At 38.5% G+C, this 25,704-nt stretch overlaps 1 protein-coding gene across 3 annotated transcripts in view; it reads right to left on the reverse strand.

Moving 5' to 3' along the window:
* Window positions 1–25,704, reverse strand: part of PCNX2 (pecanex 2) — a 149,571-nt gene that overhangs the window by 39,232 nt on the left and 84,635 nt on the right. For all 3 annotated transcript variants that reach the window (XM_077782114.1, XM_077782113.1, XM_077782115.1), the window contains 3 exons: window positions 19,763–19,872; window positions 15,049–15,177; window positions 1,304–1,362 (listed from right to left, as the gene is read on the reverse strand). In XM_077782114.1, the coding sequence (XP_077638240.1) occupies window positions 1,304–1,362; window positions 15,049–15,177; window positions 19,763–19,872 (298 nt within the window). The remainder of the gene's footprint in view (window positions 1–1,303; window positions 1,363–15,048; window positions 15,178–19,762; window positions 19,873–25,704) is intronic.

Consider the following 25,704-nt stretch of genomic DNA (forward strand, 5'->3'; position numbering starts at 1 on the left):
GATGAGGCTGGCAGAGGCTATGGCTTCCCCTACAAATTGCTCCTTGACACCAGAGAAGGAAAGGGCTTGTAACTACACTGCTCTTTGTGCCCATGGCCATTATGCACCCAGCCCTGGTACATTTGTCCATGTGTGCCCATGTCCACACAGACACACTCACCTGTGCACCTTCTGGAGTGTATTTGGTCAAAATTTAAGCAAGTCATAAAATGAGTCTTTTAAGCACATACACAAAAGGAATGCTTTTCTTGTGCTACAGGGTTTAAAACATAATTCACTTATTAGTGTATATAATAATGCTAAAGGTCAGTGCTATTAGATGACAAAATGACCTTAGGAAAAATCTTAGCTCCCTGCCTTAAATGATAAATAATTAAAAACCACTATTCATGCTTCAATACCTCTCTTGCCTTCTTAGACACCCTGGATTACATCCATTTCTGCTTGAAGACATGTATTTGTTCATGTTACTGAAGTAATGGGTAAGGATAAAAAGAATGGGGGGGTAAACCAGCAATAATTAAAATGTAAATGTCTAGCTTCACAATACAACCCCTGCCATCTCAGTGGCAAGATAAAATCAGCCACAGAACACTAAAGTGGAAGAACACATATATGAACTCTTGGTCTCTCTTACTGGGATGGGATTTTGCCATGAGACACTGGTACCAGTTCCCCCTCAAAAAGTGCTCAGTCTCACCAGGTATTGAAGAGTGCCAGCTGATGTATCACACATTCTCTGTGTCCACTGATGTGCCAAAAACTGCTCTCACTTCCCAGTCTCACTGGCCTGGGAAGTTGCTTTGCATGGCGAAGGATTGATGCTCATTTAATGAACTGATACCCAGCAGAGCAGCCCACCATCTTTCCTACTTCTTCCTCGTGCAAGTTTTCCAACTTCCCAGGAAGAGGAGATACCTGTTAGCCCAAACTGCTCAATGGTAAGGACACCACTAACTTGTTTTTTTCCCAAAACCTTTCCCTGCCAACAGCTGACCTCTGAGTCTAGCTAGGGTGCCTGCTGCATATTGCACAGAAACACCAATGTTGTGATTAACCAAGCAATTGTCAGCCCAGCAGCTCTCTGTCTGATCAGCTACACATAACTGAGGAGTGAATTTACTCATAGGTCACACAACTCAAACTGGTGCTCTGCTACATTTAAAATGCTATGGTTTGTATACACAACATTTATACCCTTTGCATCTCTTCAGCTTTCCCAGCAAAGCCTTACCAGTGTAAATTCAGTGTAAAACATCACATTTTGCAAATCAAGTGAGATACGCAAACTCCCAGGCCATACCTGCATCCTTTTCGATCTGAATTGCCAGTCTGGTGTTGGAATGGTCTGCTCTTTTGGTGCTGGAAATAAAGACATGTTTACAGCCAATTGTCTTAATTAAATAAACAATTCTCACAATAAACACTTTTTTTGTTTAACAGAAACAAACCCGTTCATTATGTGTTGATATAATTAGGCAGTTCACATGAATCCATTCATCAGGCATATATAGTTATTTCAGGTCAGTACTGCCATTATTATCAGCACACTCTTTCTTCCCATTTTCCTTCTTGTGGGGCACAGTCTGTTCAGAATTTGGCATCTGACACAACACTATGTACTTCAATAATTGAACTGGCTCCAGAAACTGATCAGCCAGGTGCCACCAAAACAGTGAATAAAAAGAGTATTTAATCAGTCTTTCTTTCCTTCTAAGCCTTAAGGGAAACAGCTGGACTCAAGGAGTTTTCTTTGGGTGAAAACATTTCTGTGGGTGTGTACCATCTATGGAAAAACAACAATGCAAAAATACTTTACTTAGTTTCATATTTAGTTAGGCAGCAACAGGAGAGTTCCTGGTCATTCTTACTGCTTGAAAAAGAGTAAATTAGAGAGCCTTAGTTCATACAGGCGCTAATCCCGTCACCCTTATGAATGGCACATACCCTATTCAGTATTTTCACTGTAGCAGTGGAATATAAACAACACAGGAAAATTTATTACAAAAGAGAAAGCAACTAAAAAGGTAGATTGAATTGAGCTTTTATTACTAACTGTAACAAAAGACACTATTACAGTCAGAAAATAAGGAATGACTAAACCACCGTGGGTCAGCATGTGTTAAACAGAAGAGAATGATTGTTGTGGTGAGTAGGGATATTCAACACCGAGTCCAAAGCATCTCCCAAGCACCTCAGGGTCCTTGGGATAAAAGTGGAACTCTGGCTAATAAAACTGTTATAGTAAACAACAATTCCTCTGAAATAACACTCTGGCATGGGTATATAAGGATTTCAGGACATTTCATTGAAAATATTGCCTCAGAAGCTTTGACCTCAGCCACTAGCCTTAACAGAAGACCTACCTATCAAATATGTAAATATGATCTCTCATTCCTTGGAAAATGAGATGAAAGCAAAACCAGAAAATGGCCCAAACAACAGTCAGCATAAGACCACGTGTGACAGTGGCAAGGGCCTCATCTGTTCGACGGCCTGCAAGCACAGGGCAGAAGAGCCACAACACCACTTTCCCTGGCATGGGATCCAAGGGAGACACCCAGGTGCATCCCTCGTGTGTCCTTGGTGGAACTGCAGTGAGACTGGCAGGGCTGGGTGGGACTGGCTGGGGTCTGGCTCACGCTGTGGGGAGCACAGGGCCCAGAGGAGATTTTGAACAGGCTGGTGATTGTCCAGTCAACCCCTACAGCCCGAATTTAACTACTCACTGAGAAAACTGCAGATGTCCCCCAAGGAAGACAGCACCAAAGAGGGATCACTTACAAGGGAGGTTTTCAAACAGCTTAAATAACACTGAAAAAGGATGGTGTAAAGATAATGCTGTCTTTGAAACACAGCAGAGACTCAGTAGCGCTTCCAGGATTTTGTGTGTAAGTTCATGCTGAATCCAACACTGATGTGTTATAAAGTCTTTTCATTCACTCCCCACAGCCTCCCCAAAAAAGTTGTGGAAAACTGACAACAGAAAAATTACACGCAGGTTTCCATGTAGTAGACAGAAGAGGAACAGATTCGTTTTATTTCTACTTCCTACCAAAAGCAACTGATTTTCTTCCTTAAAAAGGCATGTTTTCCACTTTGCAAAAAGTATGATTGAGAAAATAAGAGTCTTAATTAAAATTATTTGTAATTAATATTAGTGTATTATCAACATTAACATTTTATTGGAGGTATTATTTATCTTCCTGCTTTGGTTCGCTCAGCTCATTGCAACTGCAATTATCATTTCCTATTCAACAGAAAATGGCACTGGGGGGAAGTGCCTTCTAAGCAGTTCAGAATATAAAGAATCGTTTTACTTTAAAAAGGTTGTCAGAATTCTTTCACCCTGATATATATCCACCTGCATATGCAAGAGTAAGCATAAACATTAGGTTGTGGAATTCAATAAATTTTCTATTCTCAGCAGAGAAGCACTGCTGATTTCCAAATGCATATGTTTTAAGATTATGAGATGCTTTATTAACTTTCAGTACCTCTGAAATCAGTGTGGTAGTGCAAGGTAAAAGTTAATACTATTCTTTACCTCTGTTTCTTACCATTTCTATTGTGGAGGCATATTGAGACCCATAAAAATCAACCAATACTTCAGAAAATTCTAATTTCCTAATAAACAGGAATTCTTTTGCCCAGCATGCAGCTTTGGATCTATTTCTTTCCCCTCCCCACTCCCCTCCCCACCCCCCTTATTTTTTCTTTTGACAGAAAGATGCATTAAACAAGCAGGGAAAATCACAAATGCTTTGGGACACTGCAATTCAGATGATGCAGCCTGACTAGGAAAAAAGAGAAGGAAGTAAAATGGCTCTCACAAATGAAAAAAACCCAACCAAAACAAAACAAAACCAAGCTCCACTGAGGCTTTGTTTAAGCAGCTAAAACATGAGCTCTGGGACACGAGACAAGAATTTACCTTTTCAAACACAACTAGAACTCAAATCTTTATACAGCTATTATGAGGTATAATTTTACTCAATTTTTTTAAGATCGAGGGTAATATAGACAGTTTATAAAGCAAACTTCAGTGCTGAAAATCAGCTTAGTTGAATAAATGCCATCTTGTAATCAAATCTGGGTTTTAAAATTCTTCTACAATTATTAGTAACCAAAGCTGTGTTTGTATCTTCTTGAAAGCAATGGGAATTTGCAGTGGATTAAACTATAATCCACTACACCTAACAAACCAGTAACACCTCTACTTCTCAACCAGGACCTCTCACTGTGAACTTTTGGGATTAGTAGGTGATTTGGGCTTTCCTCCAGTGGCCTCTTACTTTATATTTGGTTGTTACCACTCATCCAATGTGATAATTAGCTCAGTAATTGAATTTCTTCCTGAATTGCATTATTCTATGCAAACCAAGCAGAGTTCCTCCAGCAATTACCCTAGAGAAAAAGTGATTGCCTTGGACTGTCTTCAGCTGAGTCTTCAGCAATTTCAAAGTCAACATCCTGCTTAGTTCCTGAAATATCTATCTCATGCTCTTTTAATTCCCCATTTACATGGACACTGAGATAACCCACTAGTTTGTGTAGCACTGTTCATGTCATTTAAGTTATTGCTTTCTTTTGCAAAAAAATTAGGTCACCTCCTCTATTCTCTGTCCCAAACATACTGCCCGGAAAGATTTTCTTCTCCTACTTAGTTTCCCAATTTCCTTAGAAATATAGAAAAAGGTCTGAGGGGGATCAAGACAGTCTGGGGAATATACAGATTATATTGAGAATCAGGTAAATTGAGGAAAATAAATAAATCATTGCTGGTTTGATGATGCTAAATCAATCATTATTTCCAGAAGATCAAAATTAAATTCCAGCTGTTCTATCTGCCCTGCTGCTGCTGAGTTTTCCCCCAAAACACAAATTCAAGATTTCCAGGATTCCTGCTGTGTAGAAGAGGATCTCTACTTTGCAAAGGGAACAAAAGAAAGAAAGGCAGTTTCCCTCTGGGAGATGCAGAGATGCCTTTCTAGGGCTGATCCAAAGTTTTTCTTTGTTTGTGTCCAATGAATTTTAATCCACTCTTCGATGACATCTAACAGGCAAATTTAAAAGAGAGAAACTTAACTGTGCTGCAGCCCTATGATTATTCATGGGAATCTGGAAAAAAAATCGTCAGTATTTTCATGTGAATGCCTAATGCTGCTGGCTCTACAAACAAAGGCTTAGCATGGAAAGAAACCAGTAGCAGTTGTCTACAATGTGAGGCAGGAGGAGAACAACATGGCAGAATAAGCAGGCACCCATCAATATTTGAAGGACACCAGAGGTAAAAACAATTGTATTAATTGGAAAGGGAAGGATACTGAAGTAGTTTTAAATCAGTTTCATCTAAAAGACAGAATTATTTCAGTGTGCTTTCAACAGCAAGGGCTGACAGCCCCTTCGTGTATGCCCCTGTCCAGGTTTTCTGGGCAGCCTTTCTGATCATGCACTCTCATTTTTATTTTTTATGCTTTCTTCTTTCTCTCCTTCCCGGACTGGGCCATTGTTTCATCTAACAACAAAAAAGAGTGGCTTTGATTGCACACTAGGAGACCAGGGTGGGGTAAGGGATGAACAGTCCCAGTTGTTAAAGGCAGCACTGCTGAAGCATCCTTCTAAAACATAGAAAGGTCTCATTATCAGTAACACTTCCTGTTCTTAGAGCTTCTTTACTTTCTTAAAAAGGTTTTTATAACTGATTTTGAGGCTTCTTGGGCTTGTTGGGGTTTTTTTTTGGGTTTTTTTTATGTTTTTGAGGTTTTTGCTGCTGATGTTTGTTTAAGTGGGTGTTAAAACCAGAGTCATCTGCTGAGATGACTCAGCATGTTTATTTGGCATATTCCAACACCTCTCAGGAAATTTCTGTATTTTTGATCTTGTACAACAAGGGGGATGAAAATGTGAGGTGTGAACTCGAGATCAAAAGCTGAGTGCCCAAACGTAGGTTAAACAGTCCTCCTTAGTGCTCTGACATTCAAAGGTTTAGCTGGAGAATTCACCTCTTATTTGTAAGCTGATTTAAGCATCTGTGTACTTTGAAATACCCACTAATGCTTTACTAAAATGCCATCAATATTCCTGCTTTTGTCTTATTGAATTTCTTTCCCCTCGTCTAAGTGTGCTTTTTCTGTTAAAAGACATTTAATTACTGTCTTCAGATTATTTTTTACTACACAATAGAAGAAGCTTTATAAGTGGCATGATTATGCAACTGCACAGAGTATGTTTGTGTGTACTCTTGAGGATGTAAAAAAGGTCAGGATCCTGATGTTCCTCTAAGGATGGAAGCTGCTTCACAGGTGGACCTGGCTGTCTGCAGCTGAAAGAAATGCTTTTAATTTAAAAGCAAATGTACTAATGACATTGCACAAAAACAGGTATCTGAAATAGTACATACGAGTGTTATTCTTCTGTTGTTCCCATCATGAGCCAACACAAACATTATAAGAAAGGTACCCTGAGCCCAGCCCTAGGCAGAGCTCCACAGGACTGATTCACTTGGGCTCTGCACTGATGGGTCTAAGAGTGCAGCAGCAAAAGCCTGAGAAACTGCAAGGAGCTGGAGAGTAGAAAGGAGGTGATGAGAAATATCCTGGTGAAGTTTCCACCAGAGAGAGTGAGAACAGATGGGGCTGAAAAAAAAAAAACAAGACCAAAACAAATGTTGGGAGCTGCTTCAGCAAATGAGGCCAAGATGTTTTTCTCCTTTACTCCAGACAAAGAGAGAAACATTGTTTAAACGTCATAAAAGGAGGAAAGGATAACAAGGTATTTCAGAATTCATTCTTGACTTTTTTTACTGTGGATAAAGTGTTTTCATACTTTTTCAGTGTGCAATATTAAAATAGCATATACTTAAGATATTTTAATTGTCACTTTCAGACTCAATGTGACTGCTTAATAATAAAATTAGAAGGAAGAGATGTCAAGAAAGTATAAGGAAATACAAGACTAAGACAAAGATTGGTCTTCCAAAGAAAGCCTGTATCAGAAATACTAGTTTAGTTCACTACAGGGTTTTGCTTATCCATATTTCTCACCAAAAGATGAAAGGAGGCAAAACAGAAGCTAACCAAGCCATTCCAGTAGTGCAAACATGCAAATGCAGCATCAGTGACACTACAATGAAGAACAACAAAAATCTTACTGCTACTTGCAGTTGTACAAAATCCAATCTAAAAGAGGGATAACTTTTAATACCTTTGTTTTTTTTTTACTGCAAGAACTGTTGAGAATGTTAATAATTTACAGCATTCATCTTGGTATCCTCTACAGTACTCTTCAGACTGAAAATATCTCTGATATTCTGAGAGCAAACACTACTAGTCAAAGGACTTTAAAGAAAAAAACAATCCACTAGCTTTCATCCAGTATTTAACTAGCACAGAGTTTCAGAGGCAATTCTCAGTGGCAATGGTGACACAATTCTGCATTTTGCACTATCTCAGAAAGAACAGATGCTTTGCATTTTGCTCTTACATGCCCCAAGGCAACCTGGGTCCAGCGCATACCTTTGTATATCAGGAGACAACAAAGACCCAAGCATGCTGCAGCATGAACTGCTCCCTGCCACTGCCTGTGCACAATTTATCACCTCGATTAGAATGCTTACACTTGCTGAACATCTATCTCCTCCTGGATCTCAGCTTTACCAGTTTTCACATTTTGACAAAAGTGGATTGAATGAACATTTCCTTGAATGTAAGTTTTAGGTTTAGTACCCCAAACATCAGCTTGCCCCTAAATGTTTGATTCAATTAAATCCAGCACAGGACGTGATCTATATTATCCAAATGAATGGATGAACACTTGCTGAGAACACTTATTCTTATGGAAATTCAGACAACCCATTTCAAGGGGTTTCAAAATATTCAACATGATAGAAATTTCATGAGTTAACTCAATCGCATGAGATTTACATAATTTGGAAGCTAATGATTAGATGAACAGCATTATCAATCTTTAGTGCCATTGTATAGCCACTTAAACATTAAGTGCTTAATGTACACCCTTAGAATATTACATGGGCCTCATTTCTGATGGGAGTCCATTATTGTCTGTTACATCCTGTTGCTGCCTTCCTTTCCAAATATATATTTAAAAGTCCTCCTCTATCATGCTCATGATTTCTTCTCCTTCTTAGGTCTGAGTTCCTGCTTACCCAAGTCTGTTGGGTTACCCCCTCAGATTTTTCATTGCATGCCTTTTCCTTTCTGCCCACCCACCCCTTTCCCTTTCCATTTATGCCACTTATGGTTTTGATCTCTACTTGTGTTCCTCCTAATCTCAGCATGCATTCCCTTTCTGATGTCTCCCTTCTGCCTTTACTCTGTCCTCTTAGAATGATTCAGTGAACTGGAGTTGTGACTGCATCTTTAACTCGGCAGGGAACTACAGAGCACTGAATCAGAACACATTCCCAATTAATTATCACACATATGGCTCTTATTCAATTAGCCTCAATTTGTTTTATTGACTGCCAGGGGCAAAAATTTGAGAAAAAGAGATGTTACCAGTTAAAGAGAGACTGCCAAACAGTTAAACTACATCTTTGAATTTTGCATAGCCTCCCTTGAGTGTGAAACTCCAGGCAACTCAGAAAACACTTATTTTAATATCAAACCTACTTGATTAAAGGTGCCTGGTTTTCCTTGCCCATCCTTTCCCACCTTTCCCAGCTAGGTGTGACTCCCCACATGGAGTCAAGCGATGAGGTGAGGACTGAGTTGGAGAGGAGGTGTGCATTGTGCACAGCTCCGTGCTTCTGCAGGTAGCCAAAGGGGCACACATGGTCATTTGCTCTAGGGGAGATCACAGCCCAAGACACTGAAGGAAAGGGAGTTTCTAGCAGGGCTTCTTTTAGTTTGGGCTGTACCTGAAGCAACACCCCCCCATACCTGAATGCTGTGGGCTTTGTCACTCTGCAAAGCTCTGCACTGAAGGGAATGAAAGACTCCCAAACCAGGCAAGTGTTGCAGGTACAGGCCTGTGGGCAGCACTGGTGGTGTGCAAGACAGAGAGTGGTTACACACTACAGCAGGGAGCAGACAGGGAAGGGTCTGGAGAAGACAGTCAGATGAATAAGTCTAATGAGTAACATGTAATTTCAGAGAGCTCATGAAGAACTGAGGCTGAAGTACACATAAAGATGTTCTTTGTTCTTCAAACATTTTGGTTTTCTCTATTCTCGGCTCCAGTGCCAGAACCATGGCCACAAATGTCCCTGGAGAACAGGGCATAACTTCCCAAAGACCAATTTATACTCATTGTTTAAAGAAAGGAGCATGTTTTTTCCAAAAAAAAAAAAAAAATCACCTATATTGGGAAATCTGCCAACCTTAAGAGAAGAAAAACAAAGGAAAAATGGCAACAGCTTGCTGATATCTCAGCTTTTGCACCACTGCCAGCCACTTAAACCTGCATCAGTGCTATACTCAAGGATACCAAGTCAGGCCTAAGCATCCCTCAGTATAGGCTGTAGTATTCCAGTACAAGCTGGGGATCTCACAGAACTAAGCACCTTTGAAATTTCCAGAAAGACAAATTCACCAAATTCTACATGCTTTGTAAATAGGATTGGTAAACCTTTCTGATTTGGAGGCAACACCCCAAAAATTAAAGCCAAAAACTGTTCATTCATTGGTCCTATTTGTTTTGACTTGTAAGTCATATGCACTAATAAGCACTCATTTCACGTTTATCTGCACACTGATACTTATTTATACTATTTTGAAGAGTTCTAAATTAACTCAACCCTCAATAAAAGCCTGAAGGAGGGAGCCCCGAGACCAACTCAGTGAAGATCTCTCTTAGAAGAACCACAGTCACCAAAGGGACCAGCATTCATCAGTGAGTAATAGCTGTGAACAAAGGCACTAGTACCTCAGTTCATTTTATAGCAAACAGAAATACAGTGCTTCTTTCTGGTCAGTTCATAAAGACAGTACAGAAATAGAGGCAGCCAGACAGAAACACAAAAATTTGCAGAGATATCAATTTGGAAGAAAGTAAAGTAATTGCAATGAACAGTAAAACAAGACTACAATGAGTCTTTCAGACCAGGTAGCTGGAAATATTCAAGAAAGTTGGAGCCCTAAGTAAGTTTGAACCCTTAAGCAGGGCAGTGACAGTAGTTAGAACATAACATATGAGATGATATTTGACAAAATAAGGAAAACACTATGTCCTGTCAATTAGGGGGAAAAAAAGGAAGAAAAATGCTGAAGTTATGCTATTCACTATAAATCAAAGTCCAAACCATTACTGAGCTATAAACATCTGCTGCACTACTATGGAGGTCTAAAAACATGTGACAATCAAACAAGACAGCAAGAAAAAGACTAAGAAAAAAAAGAAATCCAGTCTTAAAAAGAACAGCTTGAAAGGTCTGAGTGTGCAGATCCCAAAAAAGGCCCATGGAGAGTTACGGGTGAATGACATTTTGTGTTTGGAGCAGGGGTTTTAACAGCTGTAACAGATGAGCAGGCTCACAGGGAAACCAGAGGCACCAGCATGTGTTAAAACTAAGCATTTGGAAGTGGAAGGGCTGTTATTTTATGGGCAAAAAGGGAGGGAGCAGACAGGTACTTTTCACAGCTCCTTTTCTCACACATGTGCATAATGTGGGGTCAACCAGAATTACGTGTACACTGGGAAAACTCTTCCCATTCCACCTGCAGGCTGTGTGATGGGCAAGTCAAGTGAACTGGCAGGAAAAAAAAGAAGAAAAAGCCATCTGCACTACATCTGAAGCAGGGCAGGTTTTCCTTGCCCTCCATTCCCAGCTCTATTAACCCTACAGGTGGTTATTTTCCAGACCGCAATGACTGGAACAATAACACCGTGATACACTTTTTAAAAAGATGTGAGAAAAGAAAGGCTTGCTCACACAGTCCCAAACACAGAGAGGCATCCTGTAATGCCAGTCTGAGATAAGTGGCAATTTAATCACAGCCTCTTTAGAGACACCTAATTAATTCAGTTACACCGCACTGTAATTCATTCAAGGCGCTTCAAAGCAAATGCAAGCTGTGCCTTACCCCAAAATAGGCACTGAACCAGAAGAGTAGAAACAGGAAGGTACAGGAGAGACAAGCAGCTTGTAAACAGTGAAATCTCCAGATTCCTGGTGGCAGTTTGCTGTTTGTGGGGACAAGTCACAGCTGCAGCAGAGAACAAACAGGCTGTTCCACGTGATCCAGCTGTTAGACCCACTGGGGAATAAAAGTAACTTCCTACTCTGTTCTGTCATTGTCATATCCAAGATACAAAGGAAGATAAGAGGAAGGGAGGAGAAGGACAGAGTCAGGCACAGCATGACAAAGTATTCGAGAAAAAAAAAGCAAAAGCAGAGGAATTGAACAATAGAGTTTGGACAAACACTTTATTCTTTAAAGTTCCTGTACATTAAATAAGATTTACTGCTATTTCCTTTTCTCTCTCTGACATCTACAGCCTAATCATTCTAACAGCTGTGAAAATAGGGACTAAAAGAGCAGTCTTCAAACTGGGAAGTGGGACCTAGGCCAATGGCTGGACAAAACCAGTGTCACAGCAAACTTTCCTTTGTAAAAAAAAAATCCAAAAATAACAGAGAGAGAGAGAGAGAGAGATATGGAGAGAGAGAGAAATTCTCATAGTTGAACTCCCACAAGGTAACCAGCTTATGAGCAGCAGCCCAGCTTCTAATTTTACACCCCTCTCTTTTCAACAACAAAGGCAGCGAAAGCTGCAAAACTGTGATTGCAAGAGTTCTTCTTTCTCATTAACTTTCCTTAATGCCTTATTTTTTCTTCTTCTTAGTCACCCCTCCTTTTCCCCTCTGAAGGGTCCCTGACCTCAGTGACGTATTGGTGTAGTAGACTCTGCCTGCAGTGAGTACCAAAGGGCACACTAAAAACAAGCAGCATCTGCTGACTGCAGGGAAGAACACCCATGCTCTGCACACACACCACAAGAGCCCAAACAGGCACAGCATGAGTCCTGAATTTTGAAGAGCCTGTTAGGAATTTCACAGTTTGCTTACTAGCAAAATGAATCGCTTTTTCTTTTTTTACCCACTTGAGTCCTTCAGCTCCTTGAAAAAACAAACATCATTTTAATTCTCCAAGACTTTCAGCTCCAGTTTGAATCACCTAGAATAGAAGAAGCTCAGTCAAAGAAACCTGAAGATTCAAACTCCTATTTAGCCAACAGATAAAGTGGGACTAAGAGAAACCTGGAAACACAAGATACATGTGTGTGCACTCAGAAAATACCAGGCAGGGACAACCAAGTCAACACTTTAAGGAACAGATGGATCAGTTGCTCAGCACTCACACTACTGGCCTAGTAGCCCTGTTCTATTAATAAACATGGTACTCTGTACTTGCTAAAGTTCAGAGTTTCAACTTTGGATACACTCCACCAAAAATGAACTGGATTATTTTTTGTCCTCATCTAACTTCAGGCTGTTGGCCCAAACAAGATGCAAAAAAATTTCTTCCTTAAGTGAAACAGCAATGAAATTTGCTTGACAACAGAAAAGTGTGCAAATACTGATTACAATCAGTACAGAAATAACAATCTAAGAAAGCAATCTAATTTATGACTTGAAAGAAAAACAATTTTGATACTTAGACTGCTTGTCAAAGTTGTTTTCAGTTATTCCAATTAAGAAATTAAATTATTTTAAAAAATAACCCTGGAACTGACAATATCTTACTTCATGTAAATGTAAATGAATTATTTATAGCTAATATAAGAATGAGAATTTAATGTAGTCATCAATACAGCAAGAAAATGTTTGAAAACTAGTATGTGAAGCAGGCAGAAATAAAAAGCTATATAAAATGCATTGAAGGTAGCTTTCCCCTGGGCAAATTTCCTGTCAACAAGCAGTGAGTATGGAAACAGAAAAAAAAAAAAAAATCTCCAAGAGCTTCTGCTTTGTATGAACTCAGACAACACTGCAGTGAGGCTGTGACTTTCCAGAAATACCCTGAGCTAGGGAAACTGTCAGTGCACTCTGAAAAAGAAATATGTACAGCAACTTCCCCATGTGTTTCTTCTGTTTTGTCTTATATAACCTTAAAATTCAGTGCACAACTGGCTGTAAGAACTGCAGCCCAAAGACAGCAGATGTGCAGGAGCCAGAACAACTTTCCATTCTAGATCAAGTTCCCAATCCTATCTAACTCCACAGCTCAAAATGAAAGCAACTATGCTACCCCTTGAAATGTTGAAAGGGCAAAATTCAAAGCAATAAGGCAGGGCGCATTCAGTTCATTCAATTATTTGAAGTATTTTATAGAAAATCTCCTTATTCTTAATACTAAATTTCTCCCCTACATTGCCTTTTTCTGTTGTTTTCACAGTGTCTTTTCAATAAACCAGGAATTTTTCTGTCCAACTCTCACTCATTCTGGTTAGGTCCTCATGTGAAACGGAAGTAAGGCAAAGGAGAATCAGAAGTATTAGAGACAAAATGAATACAAATTTAGGAATCATTCAATGTACATATTCTGAGATGCCACAGGTTCAGGAAAAGATTATTTCCCTTCAATGACAAACCTGAACCTTCTACAAGGCTGTTTTTACTTCTGAAAGGTTTTTGAGAGGCAAGGTTGTGGTATTTGTTTTAAGTGAGATCATAGAAGATACAGTAGAATTTCTAACAAGCAGAAGAGCACAATTTTTTACAAAGAATAATGTATGCCTTCTGGTTGAAAACAAAGTTGTAGTTGCTGCTTATTCTGAAAGGACAAGTGGTGATGGATTAAAATATTAAAAGGGTTTGGTTTTCTTCACTTGAGGTTTTATAGTTCATGTATAATTACCTTGCTTTGCAAAACTATTAGCATCAAGTTCTTCCCTTGGTGGGAATCACAGATGGTCACTACTGATGAAAACAAGTCACACACACACCCTTGTTAAAGTATTGAGTATCAACCATTTTTAGATACTTCCTGTGAATATCCCCTGTTCATTTTAAATCAAAAGATTAGACAAAACAAAAGCAAATATAAATTACTCCCTCTATTTCCCTTGACTATAACCTAAAGGCTTGACACTACCCTAACTATATAGCAGTGTTGTGCCTTCAACAGAGGTTGGCTCTCTAACTGGTACCTAGAAAGGGAACTGCATGCCTTCAAAATGCTCTGATGAAGTAAAATGTAGCAAATGTTAAAATCCTCACTTCCTACTTAATATTGTTCAAGGTTTCCATCCAAAAATGTATAGCTGTCTGTGGGATTAGTGGTAGCTTCCTGCCTTCCCATACCTGCCCTCCACTTCACTCCCTTGAAAGAATTAAACTGCTGTCCCAGTAAAAAAGAAGTGAGAGAGAATTTTGTTAAGATCTAGTTCCAGTGTACAAAACTCAGTTCCCCTAAAAGGTTTCCACAAATCTCATCACATTCAGAAATTAATACAAAGCCTCTTTATATAACTTGGCTTTGTCTAATTTCTTAATAGATGAGTACATATTCACTTACAGACACAAGTTAAAATGCAAGAAAAGAAAACTCTTCAAACTAAGATACACCAGCAGCACCAATGCAAGAGTTGTGCTAAGTGTGTGGCCCTTCTCACTGGTGAGAAAGGAAAATGCAATTTTCCCTTTCTATCACAGTTCTGCAGCTGCAGAGTTACCTGCTGTATCCCAGAGGGTAGCATTTAATCAGTCTAGTTAGTATAAAATGTATTTATGCAGTCTGACTGCTAGTGCCAAAGGCTTCACAGATTTATTTGCTAGCACTAGCTAGCAAGACAAAAAAGGCTGACAACTGGGACTTTTACTGCTTTTTTCTTTTTCACAGCTTCGATACTGTGTGTCTGTACAACAAATGCAACATGACACCTCATCTGCAACATACTGATAATCGTTTAAATACATTTTCAGAAATAGCCAAATAACCATGGGAAAGTAAAACACCAGAAACAAGATTGAAAGATTAACCTCTATACCCTAATTTAAGGATTACCTTTGGAAACAAAAAATACCACCAGAAATGAAACTAATGAGAGCAAAACCTTGCAGAAACTTGTGAATAGTCTTACTTGTAGTTTTTCTCCCAGAACTTGATTGGTCGTGCATACGATGCGATGAAGATGACACTACCCAGAAAAGGACTGAGTGGTGTAGAAAAGACTGAAGCAGCCAGAGTTTGAAAAAAAAGCATAGCAGAGTCTGAGAACTGCAAGTTAAGGTAACACGGAAAGGGAGGAAGGCAGGCAGTGCCAAATCAGCCATTACCAGCACGTAGTAGGTAATGCTACAGTTCAATGCTACAGCTTTACTATTGGGGTGACCCTGCCTAACCTCTGCCCAAGGACAGGTGCCAGGCATAGGCAGCACAGCAAACAGCCTTTTCCAGCTACCTAAGCTACCTTCTGTAACATTAAAGTGCCTTTCCAGAGTCTGACACAGAGTTTAAAGCACACACACATGAGGGAAAAACTAATCTCATGGAAATTATTTGTTCTCCACACCGGAGTCTTGCTTTCACTGTGTCCAGTGTTCCATTCTGTGGGCTTCTGCTTGTTTTGGAGTGATCTGGTAGGTGAAGAAACTATGCCTCTATATTCCAACTTGCTGGTTCAAAGTAATTTCACATTGATTCTTACTGAGAATTTACTATTCCATGTTTGTCAAAAGCTAAAAAATGATCGATCAGCATTTCATACTTTTTGAAATATATGAGAAATGAGAATGAGAGGATAGGGGAATAGTACGTAACACATAAACATCATAACAAATGCCTGAATTCATAGTTTACTTCAATTGTAAAGTCATATTTCAGGCTGCTGGAAAGCAAGTTAGGAGATACATAACGATATTGAAAAAGATGCAAATTAAAAGGAACATAAATAAATCCTAGCAAATAAAATGTTAGGTTTAAACTCTTCATTAATTCATACCACATCCATGAAATTTAAGGAAAAATACTTTTAAACTGGCATAAGAGACCAGTTGTCATTCCTTACACCTCTCTTAGGAAGGAGATGCAAAGTAAAGAAGCCATGAACTAAGGAACCACTACCAACGGACAGTGATCAAGCACATCTCAAACTATATTTCAGTCAACAACCAATAAAATCAACCAATAACCAGAGTCTTTTAGCTTACCCTCTTATAGCAATATATTGTACATGTGTCCCACAATCCCTGAGATTTCACAAAAACCCCATTTTAACAAAAGTAGCATCATTCTTGGTACAGTATTTCCATAGAACTACTAGCTAGCCATGCTTTCAAAGGCATTTGCAAAATCTAGAAACAAATATTTGCCAAAAGACACCTTTCAAATCTCTCAACCTTTCTAAAAGACAGTGGTCTGGAATGGTGTCTTTGTGCATTAGAGAGATTGAAAAATTAGCTGCCCCAAGAGTCTAAAGTTTAAAAAAGTGACAGAGCAGAAAGCAAGTGCATCAAAAAAGCTGAACTGTCACATTACAGCGCAGTCATAACCAAGCACTGGCTGTGAAAGATGAACAAGTATTTACAAGTGTCAGATAAGGGAAGGAGGCATAGGAGCTGAAGAGAGGAAGAGAGAACAAAGAGGACAGATAAGGGCAGCAAACCAAGTTTTTTAAAGTTGGTACTAATACAATGATTGATTAAAAAATTGCCGCCATCTTGAGCTACAACATTTCGCACACCACTGTGAACTGTTTGTATCTTAGACATAACCAGTAGCAACGGGGGTTTTTTTTCAGAAGACATAATGCTCTACTAAATGGACAGAAGACACTCCCCATTTGATTTATGAAAAGTGATTTTAACTGTTTCATATCTGTAAGTCTGTCATGAGACCAAGTGACAGCATCTGACTGTCTTACATATATCTAACATGTGCAGTGGGCAACTATCTGTCACAGGGGTATTTTTATTTGAGGACATCAAATTTGTCTGTATTAGATCATTATTTATTTACTTTAAATACCAATGCTTTAATTATGTCTAAGTAAAAAAGAAGTATCAAAAACATACAGGCATACTTTCTTTCACTGACTTTTAACCTGACCCAAGCCAGGATTCCTGTGTACCATCTTCATTAGGCTACATTATCTAGAAGAAGAACTTTTTTATTTGTGAATAATGGATTTTTTTTTTCTGACATGGCCAAAATCAAATTTTGAGAACATAAAACTCAAAGCTAAAAACTCTTCAGCATTAAATAAAACATTATCTTTGAGGATTAATTCTTACAATTTAAAAATCTGTTTCAATTCAAACCAGCTTCAAAACAAGTAAGTGAAAGACTGACATTTTGAAAATCTTCTATCCTCCTTTTAACACAAAACTACACAGTAAGGCCAGATCCAAATCCTCTGTTTCTCAAAACTCACATTTTTACTTGCAATTACTACAAGTGCCTTCCAGGCACAGAACCACTTAGAGGATGGGAAAACAGACTGTCACAGGGCTCTGTTTTCTGATATGAGAGCTGTAACTTTGAAACAGCCAAAGCAGAAACTCTCCTAAAGAGGATAATCTCAACTACAAACTCTTTTTTTTTTTTTTTTCTCTCAAATTTCACTGTTCCTTTTTTAGGTAAACTCTGCTTTTGAACCACAAACTACACTGACTTTCTCAGTGTGCTGATATTTATAAATGCATAACCTCATCTTACCCACTTAAATGCTAGAAGTGAAGTTGCAGATCTATCCTCAAATCTGAAGCCCATTTCTGTTCCTGGTCTTTTAGGATTAAGAGGAACTTTGAAGGGTCACCTAGTCTATCTAGCAGCCACAAACAAGATCAGCTAAACCTGTATGACTCCTTATAAACAGTCACCTAAAATCCTGAAGATTTCTAATGGTGGAGACTCTAAAACCACCAACAAGTACTCCACACGTGTTGCCCTTCATGCCCTGCATGCTGCACCCAAAGGCATTAAAGTATGCTCAGTGACTCCTATCACTGAGCTCTGAAGCAAAAGTTCACCCAGGCACTTTGAAATTTAAAAAATTACATCCTGCTTGCAGAACTGATTGAAGCAATTAAGAGCCACAAATAATTAACTCTGTAAAGAAATGGCAGGTTTAGTACCTCTGTAAACTGCAACATGCATTCATCATTACTGTTTGCAGGGTTATGATAACAACAAATAAAATTACTGTGCAAAGAAGCAGAGTTATTGCTGTTGTGGGAATATTAACTTCAGCATTTAACCAATATCTTAATTGCAGCACTGCCTTAGAAGACAGATTTGCATTTACAAAGCATACTATAAATATAAATAATGAAAAGCTAGTCAAGATCACTTTAGCAATAACTCTGTAAACAAACAAAACTCTGGTTTAACTACTTTCCATTTTGCAAAACTTAATTGGTAATTTTATTAAGATCAAAGTTACCACTGCAGAAAATATTTGCTACCAACGGGAAACTTGTTGAAATATAATCTTAGATCTTAAATATTTTGCTAAATAAATTCATATATACTTCCCCAACAGAAATGAAAATATTTTTTTTGTTGTGAAATTCTGGAAGGATTTGCTATGAATAACCTAAAACTCTTAGGACAGATCACTGCTTTTATAATGCTTTCCTTCTATAAGGAGACAACCTAAAACTTTCCCTCTAGGAGTTATTCTGTGTCCACTTCCCTCTCCCTGAGGCTTCCATTTATTCTTCCCATCTAGACCTATAAGCATTGTTACTCAACATTGCTTATGTTTCACAGCAAAGAGCAGATGGAAGAAATCGCTCAAGGGGAAAAAACCCCAACCCTGTGGGTGAAAGGGACAAAGATTTAAGTGTGTACATCTCACAAACACTACAAAGTGAACTCGTCGGGAGGTCTGAACTAGAACCACTTTGTCAACTCTTCTTCCACAACTTTAGTAAGCAGGGAAGGAAGAAATTAAAAGTGTCTGGTAACCCCTTAGACATCAATATAGTTAAATTTGTCCAGTTAAAATGTTTTTTGGTTTTTGTTTTTGTTTGTTTTTTTTTTTTTTTGTTTTGTTTTTTGTTGTTTTGTTGTTTTTTTTTTTCTGTATTCAATCAAGTATCTAACTGAATTTGAATTTAAATTGAGTAATTTTTGTTCTAAAAATTCAATATATAGTTTTTAACCCTTCAGGACAGGTGATTTGGAGGTCATTGAACTCTGTTTTACTCCCCATATCCACAAACCTATAGACAGCCCTGGAACAGGCACCCAACAGACTGCTTCTGAAGGACTGCTTTGGTGCTGACAAACATATATTGTTATTCATAAAAAAGAGTGGAAATCTTAAAAAGGAGAATATTCCTCAGCACCCCAATGAAAAAAATTACATTAAAATGTAAAAATCTAGCTGCTTATGAATTGAAAAAAAAAAAAATCAGGACAGTTGCAGCAGAAATTGGCTCACTGAAATGAATTTATATCTGATATACCAACTAGAAACAAGTGAGAAAGAAACTAATATTTGAGAGCTCAGTCAGCCATAAGCCCTGCAATATGTCTGTCACAACATTTCTTTCTGGATGCATCAAAACTCAGTGCTGAGGACTGGGGAAGTAAGTAATCTGCAGAATGTGGCTGGGTGGGAATAAACACACCAGGTTGAGTCAGAGTTCAGTCTCCCAATTTCAGATCCTATGCAGCCAAAAAAAAAAAAAAAAAAAGAGAAAACTGTTTTTCTCAGAAGATGATCCAAGATTTTCAAATTTCAAAGTAAATTACCTAAGAATTTCAAATATCATTCAAACACTGTAAATAAATTGCATATATGAAGAGGAACTTAAGAATAAAGAAAAACAGATTTGTAAAGGATATGAGGTATTGCAAAGAGCTGAGCGAAAACATGGAACGATGACCCCCAAGCAATCTGCCAGGGAGCAATATAAGTCATGATGAACTGCAACTTCTGAAGTAGGTCCCACAGCTGAAAAAAAAGAAGGAAAAAAAAGAAAAACATTGTCACTTTTTAGGCACTGGGATAATTTCAAAACTAGTATGTGAAAGAGACGCTTAAAAACTGTGTCCTGGAATAAACATGAGATAAATTATATTGTATTATTAGCTTTCATAGGTATTAAGGTCTTACTTCAGTAATGCATTAAAGTATATTCTTCACTTGAAATTCGAACTTGCAATGAGGTACATTTTGGACCACCATACTGAGGTAGTTCCCAGATTACCTTTCAGAAGTATGTCTGCTCTAATTAGAAAGTGGGAGAACAGGTTCTGATATTCACTGACTATATATGACCACATGTGAGACAGTTACAGGAGAGGAATCTGCAGGAGAAATTGGATAAAGTTTAATGTGTGACATGTGGCTGTGCACATGGAAATCAGACTCACTTCTCAAGAACACAGCATTACCATTTTTTGACTCAATGGGAGAAGCTATCATGATGCAAGCATATGCATGGCATTAATAATGAGTTGTAGCTGCATTTTCAAGAATATTGTATCATAAAAACATTGTATAAATATAAGCTTTTATTGTTGTGCAGTACAAACTGAAAACCACAACAAATTCACTTTTGTTTCCTGTAAAATATGCTTGGTGCTGCAACTAGCAGTTTCTGATTCAAGAATGATGCGTACTTTTTCCCTGGAATACATTTTTCCCCCCCTGTCATTTCTCTTGGCACCAGGCCAAAACAGATCTTATGTCTCATCTATTGCAGAGTGGGTTCCTGACAAACTGTCAGGAAAGATTTGGCCATCAATAGACATTAGTGCTCAACACACAGAGAAGTTGACAGTGAAACAGGAGTATATGCAATATTTCATGCTCATATAGCAAATATATGTTGAATTTCTTAGAGTAATTTTTTTCTGAGTTAGTGAAAAAAAAAAAGACTTTGCCAACATCCTGAAAGACACTGAGACTGTATCAACACTTGTATATTAAAATGCTTCCAGGCAATGTTCTCAAGCATTGATATTGTGCATATTTTTAAACTGTTAGAAAGGCATCTGGGAAGGTTCTGGTCTGGCCCAGCTAACACTCTTCCAAACAAACTCCAGGAATCTTTTGAACGAAAACCCTCCGTGGTTGATTTCTAGGTGGCAATTCCATACCTGCACCTTGCACACAGACTGGAAGAGCTCATCAGCCCAGACACAAGCTCCCCATGGCAGCTGGCCTCGGGACAGAGCACGGCTCCGGGCACACGTCACGTACGAGCACGCTGGCAGTCAGAGAGGACACAACTTCTCTGGCCAGCTCCTTTCAGTCCTCCCGAAGTGACCAACCCCAAAGTCCCACTTGGCCACCTGTATGTGCACTGGCAATGCATTTACAGGATGTTTCACTGAGCTTCTCCACAGACTGTAGTAAATAAGTGCATATCAAGCGTGAGGGAAGTCAGAATCACTTGTAGCGTTGACCTGTTTTGGTCTTAGTGCTACAAAACCATCGAACAGCAGCTGCTAACTCGGTATAACCAGTGTCACCCTAGCTCCAGTTACAACTAATAAACTTTCCAGGTGAGATACAAGCAGTGATTCACCCACTCTCTTTGCTTTGGCATGACTCAAATTAGGAGCAATACACCAAGTATAGATTACACTTACTTTGCACAGATATACTATTTAAAACCACCAAAGCCCTGATAAAAAGAAGCTGTTACAATCCCCTCAATGGTTACTCTTACTTAGATTGAGAAATTCGTATCTCATTAACTTTGTTTTCTGTCAAAAATACTACACGTAACTTGCAGACTGCAGCATTAAAGTAGGCAAGTAAATCTGAACTGAAACTCAAATGGACATTTATTTATTTCATTCTTATTTAGCAGGTTGTGGGGCTGCTTTGTTTCGCTTCATTTTTATTTATCTCAAACATCACAATTAACTGCTGGAAGAAAAATTTTATCTGCAAAAATATTTAAGTGAAGGGCTGGAAAAATCTGATGACTTACATTTGAAACTTCAAAAATTTAAAATGGCAGCACAGCCCAGCAAAGTTCTGCCAGTTACAGATTGACATCACAGAGTCATAAATCACCCTAGCTGTGCTCAAAGCACAGAATTCATCAAAAGGTTTTTAAATCTCAAATAAAACTCAGGTTTTGCATTTACTAGGAAACCAAATCCAGGAGGACACCCTTCTGGCTCCTTGTTCCAATATATAATTTTCAGTTGTTCTTTAATACTTACACCTTGCAAAACTTGGCCCATGGAGCCCAGGTTCCCTGTTGCATCTAACAAGTCCTACTGCTTCTGCATGAACTTGCTGCTGCTTCTTCCAGCACTTTCCTCTCAGCTAACACTTCGCAAGACAGGCAAAGGAGCTCATTTCCATCCACGAGAACATGAAGCAAGAATGCTTTAGTGAACCTCTCTTGGTTTTTGAAAGCCTTACAACATTGCACTTAAAAGCCTGGAGATGTGTGATTCTCAGGCTACTGCTTTCATTAAGAGTTGTCAAATGCCTCTATTACCTCTTAAATCCCTAATTCCAGGGCATGTTCTGCAAAATGCCTTCAGGGTAATATGCCATTAGCATTTTACATCTCTAACTATAATTGCTAAAGGTGATGTCATCTACCAACTACAACACTGAGATTTAGGAAAAGAGGACTTGGCTTTACATTTTCTCTTTTTCATTTTGCTAAAATGATCTGAGAAACTGTTTCTCCTTATCAGTTTCATCCAATTTGCAATATGCTTCCTCCTATATCTGATAGGGGAACTCAGAGCTTTTCTCACAGAAAGAAACTGAAGCTGCTAAAAATTGCCTTTATAAATAGGAGAGGCTGAGCTATTCTCTTATTTCAACTACAACCAGCTGCATTTCAATCTTCAGTAATCTGAAGACATGAGCTAAAGAGGAAAACCTTCATCTCTTTTAAATTGTCAGAAACAAAACAGAATGAATTAGAAAGAGAGAGAAAAGGCAAAGCCCATCTGGAGCTGAATCTGTTGAGGAAAGTAAAAGGCAAAAGAAAGGACTTCTACAGGTGTATCAGCAGCAACACACAAACTGGAAAAAATCCCACGGACCTGCTGATGGATGGGGCAGGGAACCTGGTGACAAAGGGCACGGGGAAGGCAGAAGTACTCAGTGCCTTCCTTAGCTTGGTCTTTACTAGCAACCCTTCAAGCCAGAGGCCCCTAGGAGCTGTGAGGAAGCATGGAGAAACTGGGACAACCTACATAGCAAAGGATTAGTTAAGGACACATTAAACCAAACTAAAAAAAAAAAAAACCACTTCCATGGGACCTGATGGGACACCTCAGCCCTTCTGTGGTTCTGCGAAACACACAAATTATCCCCAGTAGAGTTCTGTTTGAATGAGGGTGAGGTTTAACAGTGCTAGACACAAAGAGAGAACATTCCCATCTAAAGTGAAGGTGAAAAAAAATAGTCTCTGGCGAATTTTAACCCTCTTTTCATAACCATTTCCTTAAACATATATAAAAGATTAATTTTTAAGACTTCTGCATCTCACTTTAGAATTATTTATAAAAGAATATTTGTATTAAGCCTTATTAGATCATCAGTGTTTTCTGCAGTTCAATAAGCAGAAGCTATTATGTATTTATATTTTATTTATAATATATAATTATATATTATTTAGGGGGCATAAAAGTTCTAATATTCCTATATATCTTTATGCATGTGGTGGTTTTATACAGTAAACTGTTTTTAAAGTCTTTGATAAAGACATTAAATTATCAGCATGTTTGGTGAATTTAAACCAGCACTACTGTCAAGTAAAAGTGCAGAACATGCATCCATCTTTCATGTTTCTTTTATTGAGACACACATTTTGTCTTAATCATCCTTAAGTCTTCTATGAATTCTGAAGTCTCTACAGACTTTCTGGTGCACCAGTGAGCATTACACAAAGGCAAAGACTCATCTTCCTAGGATTTTCGTTAAATCTGGTTATTCTTACTTAACCAAATTTAGGTACCATTGCAAACAAATTTAATGGAAATTAGTCAACATACATGAAAAACTGAAGATTTGTGGGGTCTGAAACATCACTAAAATGGTATCTCCTTTTCTCAATTTGGTAGATTTTAATGAACTAGGAAGAGGTTAACACCTGAATTTAAAGGACTCAATGTGCAATGGAGACTATGCAATGCTCTCAGCTTTTGGTGGCCCTTTGTCGTGTTTGGCATCTGTTGGGATTCTGTGTGGGCAGACTTCTTGGAAATTCTGGGACTAAATAATGCATAAACATTAACCTTCTCTTGCTAAGTTTGAATTTTTCTGTGTCTTAAAAAAACTGTGTATATATACGTATACACACACACATAGGTTTTAAACAAAAATAACGGTCACATATACATATATATATAGCTATATGCTCTACATGCAACACAAATTGAGATTTAAAAAGTAAGTGCAGAAAGAAATTATTTAGTTTGAACAGGTATTTCTTTATATTCCTCCTTAGATTCCTCCTGTGACCTTGAGATGACTTGAACTGAGACTCTGAGAGGAGTATTTGCTTCTTCATGTTAAGCTAATTCTGATCAAGTAGAAACTCCAGCTTTCAGAATTAAATTCTAATAGCTACTGGTATATTTTTATTTTCTTTTTGGAATATCAATAAAAATGAATCTACATCAAGAGGGAAAAGCTGTAAGTATGTATGCATTTAAGGACTTTAAATTAAACTTGGTGGAATAATTTTATTATTGTTCATGGCTTTGCTTTGCAAATCATTGACTTTTGGGTTCTTATTTAATACCATTTTAACAAACTTTGCTTATGGAATCCTGTAAAACAAGATTTTCTGGAGCATTAAAAACCTTTACTAAAGTTTTTTAATGCTTATGTCTTAAGTCATTGTGACATTCTATGGTGTATTTGGACAGCCGTGTTTGAACTTACAACAAATACTTTCTAGGATGTCTTTATCTGCACATGCTCGCAGACCCTTGAAGCCTTTATAAAGAGGGCTCCAAAATCATTGTCTAATGCAATACATACAAGAGAATTAAAATATAATCAGTCTAAGTCTCTGATATCAAACCTTGGAGGAAAGAATATATTCCTCAAGCACAACACTGAGCACTAAACAGTGACACTGTACAAAACAGGCATGTTTTAAGCAGTTTGAGCAGCAAGCCTTGAAAGCCTTACAATTGAAGTTAAATGCTAGCCAGATGTAATTATGATAAGGATTATGACAATAAGATGATGACAAAACCTAACAGAGCCCTGGATCTGCTCATGGCAGATGCTGCTTCTTCCTACATTGTTAGCTGATAGCAAGAGCTCAGGGAAGGAACCTGTGGCACTGGAGAAAAACAGGCTCACATATACCCCAAGGTGGGCAAAAAGGACAAGATCAGAGCTCATCAGCTTAATATGAAGAAGGCCAGACAAGCAAAATAAATCAGTGCAGCTCTGAGTGCACTCATCAGCTGCATTGATTCAGGCATTTTCAGGAAAGCCTTCACAGGCATGGATTCTGCCAAGACTGCATCTTCCCAGAAATTTCCTTCTCAAAAGGGTTGGGCCCATGCAGACCTCACATAGTTGAACAAAGTCAAGTGAAAGGTGCTGCATCTGGGTTGGGGCAATCCCAGGCACAAATACAGGCTGCTCAGAGAATGGATAAGCGAGCAGCCCTGTCAGAAGGACTTGGGGGGTGCTGGTGGATGAGAGGCTGGACTTGACCCAGCCTTGCGCACTCTCAGCCCAGAAACCAAACTTGTCCTGTGCTGCATCCAAAGCAGCGTGGGCAGCAGGGCCAGGGAGGGCATTCTACCCCTCTGCTCTGCTCTGGTGGGA

This window comes from Lonchura striata, chromosome 3, assembly GCF_046129695.1.
Source record: "Lonchura striata isolate bLonStr1 chromosome 3, bLonStr1.mat, whole genome shotgun sequence".
Lineage (NCBI taxonomy): Eukaryota > Metazoa > Chordata > Aves > Passeriformes > Estrildidae > Lonchura > Lonchura striata.